The 17,552-nt window shown below is 38.4% G+C and overlaps 1 protein-coding gene across 2 annotated transcripts in view; it reads left to right on the plus strand.

The window, feature by feature from the left end:
• LOC5579860 (homeobox protein Hox-A1) overlaps positions 1–17,552 on the plus strand; it is a 107,573-nt gene that overhangs the window by 73,229 nt on the left and 16,792 nt on the right. For both annotated transcript variants that reach the window (XM_001664271.2, XM_021839875.1), the window contains exon 4: positions 2,446–2,549. In XM_001664271.2, coding sequence (XP_001664321.2) covers positions 2,446–2,549 — 104 coding nt within the window. The remainder of the gene's footprint in view (positions 1–2,445; positions 2,550–17,552) is intronic.

The raw sequence follows: 17,552 nt of genomic DNA on the forward strand, positions 1-17,552 counted from the left end.
ATCAATCGGACGACGCAAAACCGAACTGTCCTGCTTGGGCTTCACGAAGCACTACCCAGCAAGACGCTCCAAAACAGGGGAAAAAAATTCTCCGGCAACGAAAATACGCGCGAATCCGTCAGCAAAATCAATCGGACGACGCAAAACCGAACTGTCCTGCTTGGGCTTCACGAAGCACTACCCAGCAAGACGCTCCAAAACAGGGCAGCACTGGCTGAGGGAAGGTTGTGCATTTTTAACGTGGTACTCAAATAGTGAAAAAATGTGGAAATATCAAAGTAAAATCGACGAAAAATACATATCCGAACGTAGAAAAGAGCAAAGTCGCGAGTGCAAGTTAAATTTCAGTTGGAAAATGGATTAAAAGTTAATAATTTAGAATTTAAAAAAGTGTAATTGATGTGAAAAAAAAATGATTGGCGACAGCATGCGCGGGAGAAGCGATTAGTGTATGAGTGAACGCGGTCTCAGTAGTAGTGGTAGGACGGGTGTATGTGGTGTGGTGAGAGAGGCGAACGTGTGGAGAATTTTTGCTTGCGAGTCTTACCCACACCAACTGATTAAAGTGATCTTTCGGAAGCGGGAAAAAGAAGCGGGTATGAGCAAGATGACGGTACGATTAGAAAACTGGGCATGTACAGTGGTGTTCAATTGGAGTGTTGCAAATTTAATACAGTGCCCGTTCGATTTTGGCAACTCTACCGTTCGATCTTCATTTGGAGAAGCCCAGCAAACGGGTACAGTTTTCGCATAGCAGAAGTGTTTTTTTTTTTTTTTGGCTTTCGGTTCGTCGGAATGGAAGTTTTTTTTTTCGGTTTTCGGGCAGTGCAGTTTGAGAAGCCCAACAAGTGGATTTGATTTTCGTATCGCTTCATCGGAGGAGTGGAAGTTTGTTTTTTTTTTTTCTCGGTTTTTGAACAGTTTCGCATAAATGATACTTTATAGCTAACGGTGAAATAGTTCGATGACATCGTTGCGACGACCAGCTTCAAAATACTACAAGGATAAAAAAAAACCGGTGAGATCTTTTCATGATGACTTGTGTTATTTGATTATATTTCCAATGTTATATGCATTTTGGGTTGGGTGGGACCATCAGGGCACCCGATTGAAGCGAGATGGATAGGAAGAGTGAAACTGTCAACTTCCTATCGCTAACATTTCGTGGAAAAAGGGCGGGCTCTTCTTCCCATCTATTGGGTCTTTCTGACAAGCAAGGGCTTGATTGTACGACTGTTCGTGTGAACTTACTTTTGGAAGGAGATTCTTTTTCCTTGCGGGTTTCGCGTAAGTGTCTCTGCTTACGGGTCCGCCATTCGTTTTTGGCCCTTCAGACAGGAGTATGATTGAATACGAATAGTCATACAATCTTGAACAAATTGTTTTGTTAGAATAGGCCATTGCTACCGGTGGATACCTTGCTACAATAGATGGCAGCCTATATCATCATCATCATCATAGAGTCGTTTAAAACTATAATTGCTAAGGCATAGTACCAGTGGATTGTTTAGCACCGACATTTCCAACTGTATTGCTTACACCTTCAAAAAGTGTGAATATTTCTATGCAAAACTGACCCTAATAAAAATAAAATACTTTAAAATCATCATCATTCAACACATCTATAAACTAATCATTCAAGACATCTATAAACGGTACCCCAAGCAACATCGGAATATCTTCAAAACCAGATCAATGTCGACACGTATTCCTAAACTGGAAGAGTTTTTTGAGAACTTGTGAAAACATGGCACAAAATACACCCGATTCTGTTTTTGCACGGATTTTTTTTACACGGCCGTGCAAAAAAAGTTTCCATACATTTTTTTCCGCCAAAACCTTATTTTTGCATGAAACGTCGAGAAATGGTGTTACTTTTTATGCACGGTTTGAATATTTTGCTTACTTACTTAATACTTATTTGGCTTTACATCAATTATCTTGACAAAGCCTCGCCAACAATATTTCGCCAAATTACTCCGTTCATGGCCGCTTCTCTCCATCCCCGACTGTGACCCACGCTCTCCTGGTCCTGGTGCACCTGGTCAATCCACCTAGCTCGCTGCGCCCCACGCCTTCTTGTTCCGACCGGATTCGTAGCGAACACCATCTTTACAGGGTTGTTGTCCGGCATTCTTGCAACATGCCCTGCCCAGCGTATTCTCTTTATCAAAAATCCCAGTAGCCATTTTCAAGGAAGTTGTTGGATGAACTTAACCACTTGTTGTACTCATAAAATTACATTGCATCTATGGTTCACTATGTGTTCCGCAAGAATCGTGTTGATCAATCGCGGCACATGTTGACCATGGCGTTTTCACTTCAAAAATAATTTTGGTTATAAACTAAACGTTAATTTGGCGATAAAACTACCAGTCTTTCCACCCTGAAGCAAAAAATTTCCCGTCGGCATCGCATCACTAACAACTTGCTTTTATTCCACAGATTCCCAACGGAAAGGTCTAGAAAAGCGGTTTCAGTTGCAGAAGTACATCAGCAAACCAGACCGGAAAAAGTTGGCGGAACGCCTCGGACTTAAGGATTCTCAGGTTTGTATAAACGATACAATTCAACTTCCACACCGGTCTACCAGACAAATTTTTCTAAAACTTTGTTCCCACCATTTTCCTGTTTCTCCACGAGATCGCCGAGCTATATTGCCTTCTGCTAATGATTTATTCATCTGTTTACACTGGTCCTGTTATGATTTCTTATTTTGTCATTTAATTGAATTTCCGCTTTGCCATCGTCGTTACATAAATATCCCAACATAAGCTCCATTCAGTGGAAAAGTGGAATTCCCGAACGAGGTAATCCGACACAAACACGAGAGGGAGGAAAGAGATGAATTTTATAGCTGCAGTTATCAGCATATTCTTCAAAGCCAACTAGGATGATGTATAATGTACGAACTTGTTTGAGGGGATAAAAACAAACACACGGCCACCTAAGATCGTCTCGATGGGTGGCTTTTATCGGATCGGTTTCACCCTTGTGGCTCTCATGGCTTTCGAGGAAGAAACAGAAGAGAAAAATGCTGCCACAGAAATATAAAAGAATTTCGCTCCGCCCTGCCGTGTTACATTCATAACCGGTACTATGTGCTGCCACTCCGATTCCGCTGATGATCATGATGATGATGATGATGTTGATGATCATCATCATAGTTGTACAGCTGGAAAGCTGTGGTCGAAAGAAAACGGTGAAAAAACGAGCTCATCTTGCTTCTCACACAGTTCATCTTCTCTCCGATTCAAATCGTTTGAATAAATTGCTCGCCATATGTCACTGAAGTCGGTGCAGTGGTTTTTCCTTCACTTGTGCTCGACCGTATTCGAGTAGTTTGGTACATAACCCGGTGGTATGCGAAACATTCCATCTTGGATCAGGAGAAGGTGGGGAAATGAGAAAAGCAGAGAGCGTTTGTGAGTATTTCCGGAGGACTTCCATAATGGAGCAGGGTAGTGTGTGCGCAGGCTCGGTTTTCACGGGTGAGTAAAATGTGTGATGATGGTTAGCATTCAGCAGTTGGACCCTTTCTACTTTGAGTTAGATTTACTGATGGTGATTTGTACTGGGACAGCGGTGTAGAACAAGAAAATAAATTCAGTTAGGTTGAAAGAGTTTCCGAATAAAAGATGAACAAATCACTCTTAATCCAACTTCATCATCTAGTTCTTTCTGGCGTTACGTCCCGACAGGGGTAGAGCCTGCTTCGTAGCTTAGTATTCTTTTGAACACTTCCACAGTTATTAACTGAGAGCTTTCTTTGCCAGTTGATCATTTTTGCATGTTTATATCGTGAGGCATGCACGAAGATACTTTGTGCCTTGGAGAGTCGAGTAAATTTCCCCATAAGACCTTCGACCTATGGGATTAGAACTCACGATCCTCAGGTTGGCCTTGCTGAATAGCTGCGTCTGAGCCCGTCCAATGATTTATGTTAATTGGATTTTAATTTCTAGACAAAACTTCTAAGAGTTTTTTCAAATGTTTCTTCAACTTACACCAAACGAAACTTTAATAAATTTAATAAAGCTGTTTTTGTTTCATACTCTAAGCATATTCTGACGTTTCAAGCAGCTAGAACTTTTCATCCGTAATTTTACCAGAACCTGAGAAGGTTTGTACATATTTTAGTATCACTCCTGATTCATCCACGAATCATTTTCAGCTCATTTTCTAAACATTGTTAAAGTGAAGATGAATCGAAGCTAAACCTCAAATGTTCAAGAGAACAAACTTCCATTCGAGCTTTAAACCTGATCGATTGGTGATCATCAGCGAGTGACTAATAGATAACATTTCCAGAGCACATGGAAGTTGGGTTCTCTAGATTTTTTGCTCTTTAAAATTTGAGGTTTGGCGGTACATTTTAACCTTAATTCATTCTCGAGTAAATCTCGGATCAATCATTATTTCATCTCGGTTTATTTTCAAATCATGCTAATTTCACATTCAACTCAACTTTTAATTTATATTCTTGGATATTTTGTTTTATTTCTTTTACATTTTTTTTTATTCTATTTCATTGAAAACTACTCTTGAAACCACCTTGAATGTTACTCAATCGACTGTTTCCACGAAATTATATCCGCTCAAATAGAAACCAATTCAATAAAACGGCGATTCTTTTCCGTCACTTCCTTCCTGACTTCCTTCCGAGTCAGAATAATGCGTAAATGAAACTTTTCTCACCATCCGAAATTTTTGATCTAAAACGGAAGCGAAAGATTACAACAAACATTTGGTATTTAATTTCCATCTCTTCCAATCTCGTTAGCGCAGAGTTATCCCCTCGTTGCTTTCACCGACCCGGAAGCCCCTAATTGAGATCTAATAATGGAAGCGTGACGTCCACCCACGAGTCGCTCTGGAGAACGAGCCCAATGTCCCACACAAATGAGATGATAAGTTAATTGAAGATTAATCGTTCCACACCGAAGGCAAATCCATAAATTTATTCTTTCCCCTCCTGATCGCTTTTGACCGTCACTCGAGTAGGGGTATGCGATTAACATTTTTTCCATGGTGGTACAAAACAAACCGATACATGAAATTCGTTGCATTCTTAATGACGAAACGAGACGAAAAATGAAATTGTTTCGTCAAACTCGATATGAAATACAAATATATAATATTAATATTAATATTTTTCATTAATATTCGTTTTTTTTTTGCGATAACTTTTATAACTAAAAATGGGTGAACATTTTGACACAAGGTCGAACTTTTGCCCCACCTTACTCTATATTTAGACATAAAATAAAATTAACAACTACCGAAAAGCTAAACATTACATATAATTTGCAATTGGATTAGATGGACAAATTGATGTGAAGATTTGCGAAAAAGTTACACGTCTTCTCAGTGAGAATCGAACTCACGACTCCCCGATCTCTAGTTGGGGCGCGTTAACCACTACGTCATGTAGTGTGCTATTCCTATACCTAAAAAACAATGCGTTGTGTTTGGATGGGCATCTAATTCTTCCGAAAGAGGTGCACTTTGCGAAAGAGGACCACGTGATTATTGAGCTTAAATCGAATTCAGGTTAACTTCTGCGTTCATGAGTCCTCTCATGGCGTAGTGGTTAACGCGCCCCAACTAGAGATCGGGGAGTCGTGAGTTCGATTCTCACTGAGAAGACGTGTAACTTTTTCGCAAATCTTCACATCAATTTGTCCATCTAATCCGATTGCAAATTATATGTAATGTTTAGCTTTTCGGTAGTTGTTAAATTTCCACTCGGCTGGTTAACCGTAAACCACGATTCATAATTAAAAACAAATATTGAGAAAACATATTTTTGTGAACTTCATTATAAGGCATGCGAAATCAAATAGTTTGATAAATTCCGTTTTATTTCGTATGTTACAGAAAAGTTCAGTGATACGAAATCAAACGAAATTTGAAAACAAAAAATTCGCCTCATTAGATTCTGTGGAATTCCGTGGTTAGAAATACCGCCTACCCTTACACGCGCGCGCCATGAAAGCAATGATCCTTTTCGAGTGCCTGGTGATTTCACGGCTCATGAGCATCTCAGTTCGTTTTGCCTGAAGGAAAATCCTTGCTTGGCTAAGGACCGAAATAATCGATTCCACCAGCAGCGAAACAGTCACCCACACAAAGAATTGGTGGAAAAGCGGGAAAAATATTCATTACGATCCCCGATAACATCAGATTAAATCAATTTCAGACTCTCGGTCATGGCCCCGGAGAAAACATCAAAGTCGGAAAAATGTCAACTGCAGACTTTCCGTTCGCTCGGAGCCATTCGTCGTCGTTGGAGGATTTTTTTTCTCCCTCGGCTCGGTGGGAGTTTTTTTTCTCATCTTGCCAGCCCTTTAGAGAAAAGTTCGGTCGATGGATGGATGGACGAATGGGTGGTTGGCAATCGTTTCTTTATTTGTCATGTTGTACAATCTTGATTGTTCCGTTGGTGCTTCTGCTGGTTGAAATTCGAACTTCATGAACTGGGATGATGGAAAACGAATCGAATGAGTGCTGCTGAGCTGAGCTTGGCCGGAAAACTCGGAGAGCACAAACGATGGACGTCAGAAGATCGTCGTCAATCAGTTCGCATTTTCCCGATTGTGGGAGTTTTTTTTTCGCTTTCGGTGGCATACCCGCACCCAGAGCCATTGTAGTCGAGATGGCTCGACTCGGACTTCGGTTGGCTTTGTGTGCACTTAATAGCTTTTTCGCTTTTCCTTCCACATGATTGCTAATTGATTATGCACTTATGTCTGGTGTTCTCGGATTCAGTAAATGGAAAAATGGTGATTGCTTTCGAGCTGTAATGATGATTGGATGTGATTCAATTTCGAAATCTGTTCGGCTAGAGATATTGTGGAGGTTAACTTACTAGAAAATTCATTGATTGTGTGTAGGAGTAGACAATTTAGATTTGCGATTATTTTTATTTTCCACCAAATGTTCAAATCAAGATCTTTTTTTAATAGTATCATTTCAAATATAACATTCATTTCTTATATCTAGGTGTTCTGTGTTAGACAACACTATCATCCTAATTTGGTGAAACAAATTTAAGATTTCAGTAACATTTTGTTAACAACATATTACATTTCATTTGCAGTAGCAGTTCAGATTTTTACAGGTGAGTTGATTACACCTGTTTATAAGAGAAAAATAAACACGCTTTACACTACACTTTACACGCTTTACACGATTTACTTAACTTAACTTAACCTAAATATATAACGCATTAATCGTGGCAATAGAAGATTGTAACGATTTTTGCCTGAAATTATTAATTACTTTATTTGAAATTCGTTCCAATGTTTCAACTTTGGATATTCTATGTAACTCATTGGTACTACGAAAGGGAAAAAGCTTCAGAATCGTTTTCAAAATTTTATTTTGAATTCTCTGCAGAGCTATCTTCCTGGTATAACAACAGCTAGTCCATATTGGTACAGCATACAACATGGCTGGCCTGAAAATTTGCTTGAACATCAAAAGCTTGGTCTTAAAACAATGTTTTGATTTTCTATTAATAATGGGATAGAGACATTTTACATATTTGTTACATTTGGCTGTAATGCCCTCAATGTGATTTTTGAAAGTTAAATTCTTATCTAGCATGAGCCATAGATAATTGACTTCATCTGACCAATTTATTGAAACCCCTTCCAGCGTAACAACATGTCTACTTGAAGGTTTCAAATAAAGAGCTTTTGGTTTATGTGGGAATATTATTAGTTGAATGTTGGAAGCATTAGGAGAAATCTTCCATTTCTCCAAGTATGATGAAAAAATGGCCAAACTCTTTTGCAATCGACTACAAATGACACGCAGGCTTCGTCCTTTGGCGGAGAGGTCTGTATCATCCGCAAACAAGGATTTTTGACATCTCTGAAGTAACTCAGGTAAGTCAGATGTAAAGATATTGCCTTGAGGAACACCAGCTCTTACAGGAAGTAATTAAGACCTGGAGTTCTGATAATTAACCTGAAGTGTGCGATTTGACAGATAACTTTGAATTATTCTAAGAATGTATGTTGGAAAATTAAAGTTTTTTTTAATTTTACGATCAAACCTTCATGCCAAACACTGTCGAATGCTTTTTCTATATCTAGAAGAGCAAGACCAGTAGAATAGCCTTCAGATTTGTTGGAACGGATCAAATTTGTTACACGTAAAAGTTGATGAGTGGTCGAATGTCCATGGCGGAATCCAAACTGTTCATTGGCAAAAATTGAATTTTCGTTGATGTAGACCACCATTCCACATTGGTCCCAAAGCCATATCTAGGAAGACAAAAATGATTGCGCCTAAACCGTTAATTTTAGATATTTGGTGTCTTCGGCAAAGTTTCTCCATATTCTTCAGACATTTTTTTCAGAGATGTGAAGTTAGGGTCACATAGTTTACGAGATCAGCACAAAAATTTTTTTGCTGACGCATTTAGGACTACACAATGTTCTACAATGTTTTAGAACAACCGATTTGGAGCAACTTTGCCGAAGAACCCAAATTTCTATCTCCTATGGTTCGCGAGTTATGATTTTTTTTAACAAAAAAGTTAGGGTGGTACTGAAAAATCGGTTTTTTCTTGATAACTTTTTATACGATAATTTGTCGCAAAAACTTTGTTCCGAGCACTTTTAGAACTTTTGATTTCGCAACTTTTTGCCGAAAAAACTTTTGTTCTATCTCTTATGGTTACAGAGTTATCAGAAATTTTCTTCGAAAAAAATGTTGTTTTCAAATGCCGATATCTCCGAAAGGCGCAAACGAATTTTCAATCTTTTGTCGGCATTAGAAAGATTATCTTTTTCTATGCTTATGGTGAAAAAACTGTGAGGACGTTTTTGTTTGAAACGATTGACAAAATTTTGAAAATAATATGTTTTTTAACCGAAAATTGTCCATAACATGAAAAATATTCGAGATAGCTCTTTGGTGCCTTCAGCAAAAATGTGCAAAATTGAAAGTTCTGAAAGTGCTTCATACAAAATATTCATAAAAAATCAACGCTTTAAGATAAATTCACCATAAACCGAATTTTATATGATAAAGAAAGCGAAAAAAGAGATATTTGCTGGAACAACCGGAATAACTGTATGTAAAATCATTTAAAATTGAAAATATATGTAATGAAATAAGATCGATCACAGTAAGCGAAATCTTAGTAGTAAGGGAAAGTTAGTTGCTGAAGCAGTTTTAAGGGGGCAGGATCTGTCATTGATTTCAGAATTTTCAAAAGCAGTTTTTCGTTCAAAATCAAGAAATTTTTTTTAGGAAAATATGTTCACTGTGTTCTATTTTCCAATCGAAACACAGTGAACACATTTTTATCGAATATTTTTTGTTTTCGAACAGAAAAACTGCTTTTGAAGTTTCAATGATGACGATGATTACGATGACGGCGCATTGAACGTTAACAGTGATCCAAGGAACATTAATCCATAAACGAAGTCTTGTTATTTCTCGCGACATAATGTTTGTCCCGCATACGTATGCCGTGGTTGGTTATAAATTGCTATCGCTTCGGCTAACTTAGCAGAAGGTCATGCGTTCAATACCGGTCCCGTTTATTATATTATCAACCCCAAACGATAACAAAACGTATACTTTGAAGAATTCCTTCAAATTACCAAAACCTTACTTCCCGTGATATCCTCCCATTGAAATATAGAAGTATCTGCAATTGTTCTATCTCGGCATCCAACTTATCCCATGCAATTCAATCACATCCAATAAATCTGCCACAACGAATTACTCAGGGCAGCATTCGCCTGTTGAAGAATGTATGAATCTTGAATTTGAACCAGATATAAATCCCAAATACTTGTCTAAGGTAACGAACCAGAAGGACCCACCTTGATCACTCGAAAACTGCTTCAGCAAATAATTTTCCTCTTTTCAACTCCTCAGTATCCGCTTACTATGATCGATATCAATACATGATAATTCAATTTTAAATGACTTTACATACAGTTATTTCGATTGTTTTAGCAAATATCTCTGTTCGCTTTCTTCACCATATAAAATTCGGTTTATGGTGAATATATCTTAAAGCGTTGATTTTTTATGAATATTGTGTATGAAGCACTTTCAGAACTTTCAATTTTGCACATTTTTGCTGAAGGCACCAAAGAGCTATCTAGAATATTTTTCAAGTTATGGACAATTTTCGGTTAAAAAACATATTATTTTCAAAATTTTGTCAATCGTTTCAAACAAAAAACGTCCTCACAGTTTTTTCACCATAAGCAGAAAAAAAAGATAATCTTTCTAATACCGACAAAAGATTGAAAATTCGTTTGCGCCTTTCGGAGATATCGGCATTTGAAAACAACATTTTTTTCGAAGAAAATTTCTGATAACTCTGTAACCATAAGAGATAGAACAAAAGTTTTTTGGGCAAAAAGTTGCGCAATCAAAAGTTCTAAAAGTGCTCGGAACAAAGTTTTTGCGAGAAATTATCGTATAAAAAGTTATCAAGAAAAAACCGATTTTTCAGTACCACCCTAACTTTTTTGTTAAAAAAAATCATAACTCGTGAACCATAGGAGATAGAAATTTGGGTTCTTCGGCAAAGTTGCTCCAAATCGGTTGTTCTAAAACATTGTAGAACATTGTCTAGTCCTAAATGCGTCAGCAAAAAAGTTTATGTGCTGATCTTGTAAACCATGTGGGCCACCCTAATTTCACATCTCTGAAAAAAATGTCTGAAGAATATGGAGAAACTTTGTCGAAGACACCATATATCTAAAATTGACGGTTTGAGCACAATCATTTTTGTCTTCCTAGATATGGCTTTGGGATCAATGTGCATTCTGTTCAAAATGACCTTTTCAAAAAGTTTACTGATGGAGGAAAGCAAACTGATTATACGATAGCTAGAAGTTGCTGCAGGATTTTTGTCTGGTTTTAAAATTGGTGCAACATTAGCATTTTTCCATTTGTCAGGAAAATATTTCAACCGAAAACATTTGTTAAACATATCAACTAAGAATGATAAGCTACTTTCTGGATGTTTCTTGATGAGGATGTAGAAAATTCCATCATCGCCAGGGGCTTTCATATTTTTGAATTTTTTAATAATAGTTCTCACTTCTTTCAAATCAGTCTCACAGGAATTTTCGAAAACGTTCTCTTGATTGAGAATATTTTCGAAGCCCACAGTTGTGAAATTGTGTGCGCTTTCAAACTGCATAGCAAGTTTTTGAGCTTTTTCGCAATTGGTTAGTAATAATTTGTTTTCCTTTCTCAATGCCGGTATTAGCTCCTGAGGGTTTTTTTTTTTTCAAAATTTCAAATAATTTCCAAAAGGGCTAAGAGCCATCAGCCCGGGTCCAATTTAGAAATTTTATTTTCAAAATTTTCGTTTCTAAATCGTGAAAAACGTTTCTTGATTTCTTTCTGCAAATCATTCCATATAATTTTCATAGCAGGACCGCGAGTGCGTTGAAATTGCCTTCTCCTCACGTTTTTAAGACGGACCAAGAGTTTAAGATCATCGTCTATAATCACGGATTCAAATTTTATTTCACATTTTGGAATTGCAATGCTCCTGGCTTTGTTAAAGTTTCAAGGGCATTGTCAATATCAAGTTTTGTTTGTAAAGAAATGTTAACATCAAGATTAGAGTCAATATATGTTTCATATATATTCGAGTCGGCTCGAAAATAATTGAAAGTGGAGCTGATAGGATTGAGAATCGCTTCATAGAATATTTGAAATGTAACAGGGACATGAACAGAATCAAATCAAAATCAGAATGAGTAACTAATTGGCTACAAAGATGACTAGAGTCGGTTAAGACCAAGTCAATCGTAGAATGATTTCTAGACGAGAAAAAACATGTAGGGCTATCAGGGTATTGAATTGAGAAATATTCTGAGAAGCACTCATCAGATAAAATTCTGCCGTTAGAATTACTTTGCGAATTATTCCATGTGCGATGTTTGGCATTAAAGTCACCAATGACAAAAAAAATGATTTATTGCAAGCCAATGTTTGCAAGTTAGTTTGGAGCAAATAAACTTGCTGTCCAGAGCAATGAAAAGGCAAATAGGCAGCTATGAAAGTATATTTACCAAACTGTGTTTCAACAGAAACACCTAAAGTTTTTAAGATTTTGGTTTGAAATGACGAAAACAGTTGATGTTTTATACGCCTATGAATGATGATTGCAACTCCCCCACATGCCCCCGTCATAAATACGGACTCACTAAAATAAGTATTGCAACACTCAGCTGAATATTGAATCACCCTGAAAAGTTTAGCATCACCTCAAAACAGGTAATTTTACATTGCTATATCTCGAGATCCATACGACTTGCAAAGAAGCGATCTTCAGCAAAGTTGTTCAGGGGATCAAGGACATCCGGAAAGCGAACAGTTTAGTTCGCAATTATGCCGCTAGTGAGCATGCATTCAAAAGTGAAGTGTCACATGACATGAATCATTTGGATATAAAGCGAATCATATCTAAATAAATTGAACAAGAATGTAATCGGTCCTGAATTACTTGTGCATGAAGTGAATATTACCTTAAATACTTGACTATGAGGTGAATCAGACATGAATCACATGAAGTGATTCTCACCTGAAGTGAATTGGACATGAATCTCTTGGATATGGAGCTAGTCAAATCTGAAACACTTGAATATAAAGTGAATGAGACCTGAATGCCTTAAATTTGCTTCAAAAATCAAACATCAATCACTTGGATATTGAATTTATCAAATCTGAATAACGTACATAAAGTGATTCAAATTACTTCAACTTCCAAATGTCAAAGGATTTCCGAACAGCATTCTGGAAATTCTATCTTATCAAATTCATAATGTTTAGGTACAGTCATCCCTCCAGAGTAAACTGTTTCCTGGATGCCCTTGACTTTACGAACAACTTTGCCGAAGACTCAAACTTTCTATCTCATCTGGCTCGAAAGATATTATTTTTTTCATATATTTAATTAAATATGCGCACTAGTGTAACCTACTGGCAAAATTAGGAACCAAAAAATTTGATGTTTGGATGTACTTTATTTCTGTTCTTTACTTACTGAAGACTCGTACTTTCTATCTCTTGTGGATCGCAAGCTAGAACTAGTTCAAAATGCTCAGTTTTACATGCTCACTAGCGCCACCTAGCGGCAAAATCTCGAACCAAACTATCTGTCTTCCGGATGTCCTTGTCTTTCTGAACAACTTTGCCGAAGACTCGAACTTGCTACAGTGAAACCTCCATGAGTCGATATTGAAGGGACCATCGACTCATGGAAATTTCGAGAAATAGAATAGCAATCCTTTGGAAAGCTGCTTCTAGGGACCATCATAGTAACCATGAAAATTTGTTTGTAGTATGGTTCCATGAGTCGATATCGAGTCATGGAACATCGACTCATGGAGGTTTCACTGTATCTCATGTGGATCAAAAGTTAGAACTAGTTTGAAATGCTGAATTTTGCATGCTCACTAGCTCCACCTAGCGGCGAAATCTACAACCTAACTGTTTGTCTTCCGGATGTACTTGGCCTTCTTAACAACTTCGCCGAAGACCCGAACTTTCTATCTCTTACGGATCACAAGCTAGAACTAGTTCAAAATGGTCAATTTTGCATGCTCACTAGCGCCACCTAGCGGCAAAATCACGAACTAAACTGTTCGCTTTCCGGATGTCCTTGATCCCCTGAATAACTTTGCTGACGATCGCTTCTTTGCAAGTCGTAAAGATCTCGAGATATAGCAATGTGAATTAACCTGTTTTTAGGTGATGCTAAACTTTTTGGGGGTGATTCATTATTCAGCTGAGTGTTGCAATACTTATTTCAGTGAGTCCGTATTTATGACGGGTAGTGTAGTTTAGATCTCTTTTGAGTTTAGATCCAGGTTTCAAATAGGTTTCAGTAATAACTGCTATATGTACGTTATTATCTGTAAGAAAATTAAACAGCTCGTCCTCTTTACCATTTAGAGAACGAGCATTCTAATTTAAAATATTTAAATTATTATTTCTTGGATCCATTAGAAAATCGTTATCCAATAACAATTTGGTTAGTAAATTTTACATCGATTTGGACTGCTTCAGTCATAGTGGTGGCTTTGAACATTTCATTATTTTTTTTTATATCTTTATTAACGAGATTTTTAGCCCTGGGCTAGTTCATCTCGGGACCAACAGCTTTACTTCCCCTTCCGAAGGAAGTCGTCACTGAAATTTTTAGTGACTATCTCGGGGATGGGATTCGATCCCAGGTCCTCGGCGTGAGAGGCGTGTGTGAACTTATCGGTATCTTCCTTCACTGGACAGACACCCTTAGCGTGAGAAAAACCTCCGAGAATCATGCATTTAGCATCCATGCGACAATTTTTTTTGTACCATGACCCCACTTTTGGCACCGACGGCACTGAGTGGGGTTCTGGAAATTTCTGGAATTGTTCCAATGTCACACGGACATCAAACGTAAGTCTTGCTTTTTCTAGAGCTTCAATATTATTTAGATCACTTTTGTTAAAGTGAACTAAGTGATATTCTTGAAAAAGTCCTTTCCGAAGAATGCCAGATTGGGTTCTCTTTTTCATAATGATTACTTGGACAGGGGAAAACCCGAGTAAATCATTTACTCTATTTATGATCTCTTCAGGTGACTTATAGTCACTTGAGAGACCTTTCAAGACGACTTTGAACAAACGTTCAGTTTTGTCGTCATAAGTAAAAAGTGGCCTCTTCCCTTCAAGATGTCTGTAAAGAAGTTCGCGATTTTCAAAAGTTTCCGGCAAAACGATTTGGAAGGAGACATTGATTCCACTAATGGAGTTCAAGATCTACTGCCTAAATCCCCCAAATTCGGAGCAACTCACCCGATAGGCAGTACTCTTTGTTTCCTCACTTGTCTAAAGCATTAAGCTGATTGCTAATTTCGATGCAATTACCAACGTTAACAATTTCACCATTGGAAGAATCGACCACCATTCTAAATGCGGTCTACAAAGTCCTATCCCACATCATCTTCCGTCGTCTGTCACCTGTAGTAGTAAACGAGTTCGTGGGAAGTAATCAAGCTGACTTCGTTGACGGCCGATCGACAACGGACCAGATCTTTACTGTACGGCAAATCCTCCAAAAATGTCGTGAATACCAGGTTCCAACGCATCACCTTTTCATTGATTTCAAGGCGGCATACGACAGTATCGACCGCGTAGAGCTATGGAAAATCATGGACGAGAACAGCTTTCCCGGGAAGCTCACGAGCCTGATAAGAGTGACAATGGAAGGTGTGCTAAGTTGTGTAAAGGTTTCAGGCGAACATTAACAGCCGGGGTACGATTTTTACGAGATCTAGTCAGTTTGTTTGCTTCGCGGATGATAAGGACATCGTCGGCCGAACATTTGAAAAGGTTGCAGACCTGTACACCCGCCTGAAACGCGAGGCAGCAAAAGTTGGACTGGTAGTGAATGCGTCCAAGACAAGGCACATGCTAGCTGGTGGGGCCGAGTGCGACAATGCCCACCTAGGTAGCAGTGTTACGATAGAAGGGGATACGTTCGAGGTGGTCGACGAGTTCGTCTACCTTGGATCCCTGCTGACGGCTGACAATAACGTTAGCCATGAAATACAGAGGCGCATCATCAGTGGCCTTCACAAGAAACTTCGGTCAAAAAGATTCACATCTGCACCAAATGTACCATGTACAAAACGCTCATAAGGCCGGTAGTCCTCTACGGGCATGAAACGTGAACGATGCTCGAGGAGGACTTGCAGCAGTCTTCAAACGTCAGGTGCTTAGGACGATCTTTGGCGGTGCAGGAAAACGGTATGCGGCGGCGTAGGATGAACCGCGAGCTCACCCAACGTGAATTTAAAGATTCACCCTTCCTTTTGTTCGTGGCTGCAGTGGTTGTTTAGTGAATAAACGAAAGAAGTTGTGATCTTCTAAGGGTTATTTTTCCAAGACTGTGTCCAAGAAGGATAACCACCGCAAGCTTTCGTTAACGGGTCCAACGAAAAATCGAAAGCATGAGTCCTAACAAGGATCGTAAAGAGATCAATAGTAGAAAACTAGTACTGAAAAGTACTGTTTTAGTAGTACTGAGAAGCAATGTGTTATTTCTTTAGGTAATTTAAAAAAATACTTCCAAGTGCAAGGTACGATGCGCACTGCTCATCAAATTATTTAGTCAGTATTGATCTTACGGTTTCCACTTTACTTCCACGAGCCCTAAGCATTTTTGATGAAATTCACTGAAAAAAACTAACATTGGATGAGGAAATATGCACTAAGTATTAAGGTGAAGATAAATCGAAGCCAAACCTCAAATTTTCAAGCGCAAAATTTGAGGTTTGGCTTCGATTCATCTTCACCTTAAATAAGTTCAATGTATTGCCAGCCAATTAATATTTTTTAATACTTAAAAAAAAGGTTTATACCAAAAATCCTCGATAACCCTTCAATTTCGTTCACGCTCAACGCCATCGCACAAATCTCCGACATCCGTCGCTGAGCCTAATGCACTGCACGCGACCACTCATTATCATCCTCTCTTCGGGATTGCAGCTCAATCCACTTTCAAAGCGAAAAATCCACACCCTGTGGCGTGTTTCAATTGCACTGCGCTCAATTGAATCTTGCCGCATAACAGGCAACATATTTATGCTGCCACCCTCCCTCCCTTATAGCGTACACAATAAGCCATGCATTTTGGAAGAAAATCTCAAATATTTACTCGTCGGCGCCGTCGGGCGTTTATTCTTATGGGAGATGCGGTTTAACGCTGCTGCCGTGATTCGACTTTAGAACAATCTGAACCACCCTCGTCTTCTTCCTTGGTTCTATGTGGATGTTGTGAAAGAGGGTGGATGGATTGACAACATCCCAGTCATCCAAAGGGTGTTTATTTATTTGTTTGCAAATGTAAATTAATGATCGTTGAGGGATTTCCGGCTTTGTTCGGCGGGGAGCAACAGAAGACTAAGATGTTTTCCCTTGTATGATTGGATTAGGTGGGATTACGCCCAAGTGGCATTAGTTCGAGTGTAACCAATGGCAGTTGGAAATCTTTGTGGGAAAATCTCTGACCTTGTTCGGTAGACTGCCGTTAGAAATACTTTGATTGATTTCTCATTCCATGCAGTTGTCAAAGCACCATTTTTCAATCTTGTTTTTCGCAATGGAACGTCTCTAGCAACGAGCAAGGATCATTAACACCGATGTCGACAGAATCGGCTTTGAGACTGGAACTAATTGCAACGTGTTGTAAAATTTCCATGACAAATTGGTCGCAAATCGATTGAAAGTGATTGTTATTTGACCGTAAAAATGGCTCTAAATCGAGAAGAAAAAAGATCAATTGCAGTCAGGGTTGTTAATTAATCAATCACAGCTGCACCCAACAATAATAACTATCATGTTAAAGAAAGCTTCCGAAAAAGATGAAATTTTCGATCCTATGACAGCGACGGCGTCAACTGCAAGGGGACCATTTCCCACATATCCCGAGCAGAAGAAAATAACTACTGAATACCAAATTGAGGTATTCCATACCAGATAATTTCCAATACTTACAAC

Source organism: Aedes aegypti, chromosome 2, assembly GCF_002204515.2.
Source record: "Aedes aegypti strain LVP_AGWG chromosome 2, AaegL5.0 Primary Assembly, whole genome shotgun sequence".
Lineage (NCBI taxonomy): Eukaryota > Metazoa > Arthropoda > Insecta > Diptera > Culicidae > Aedes > Aedes aegypti.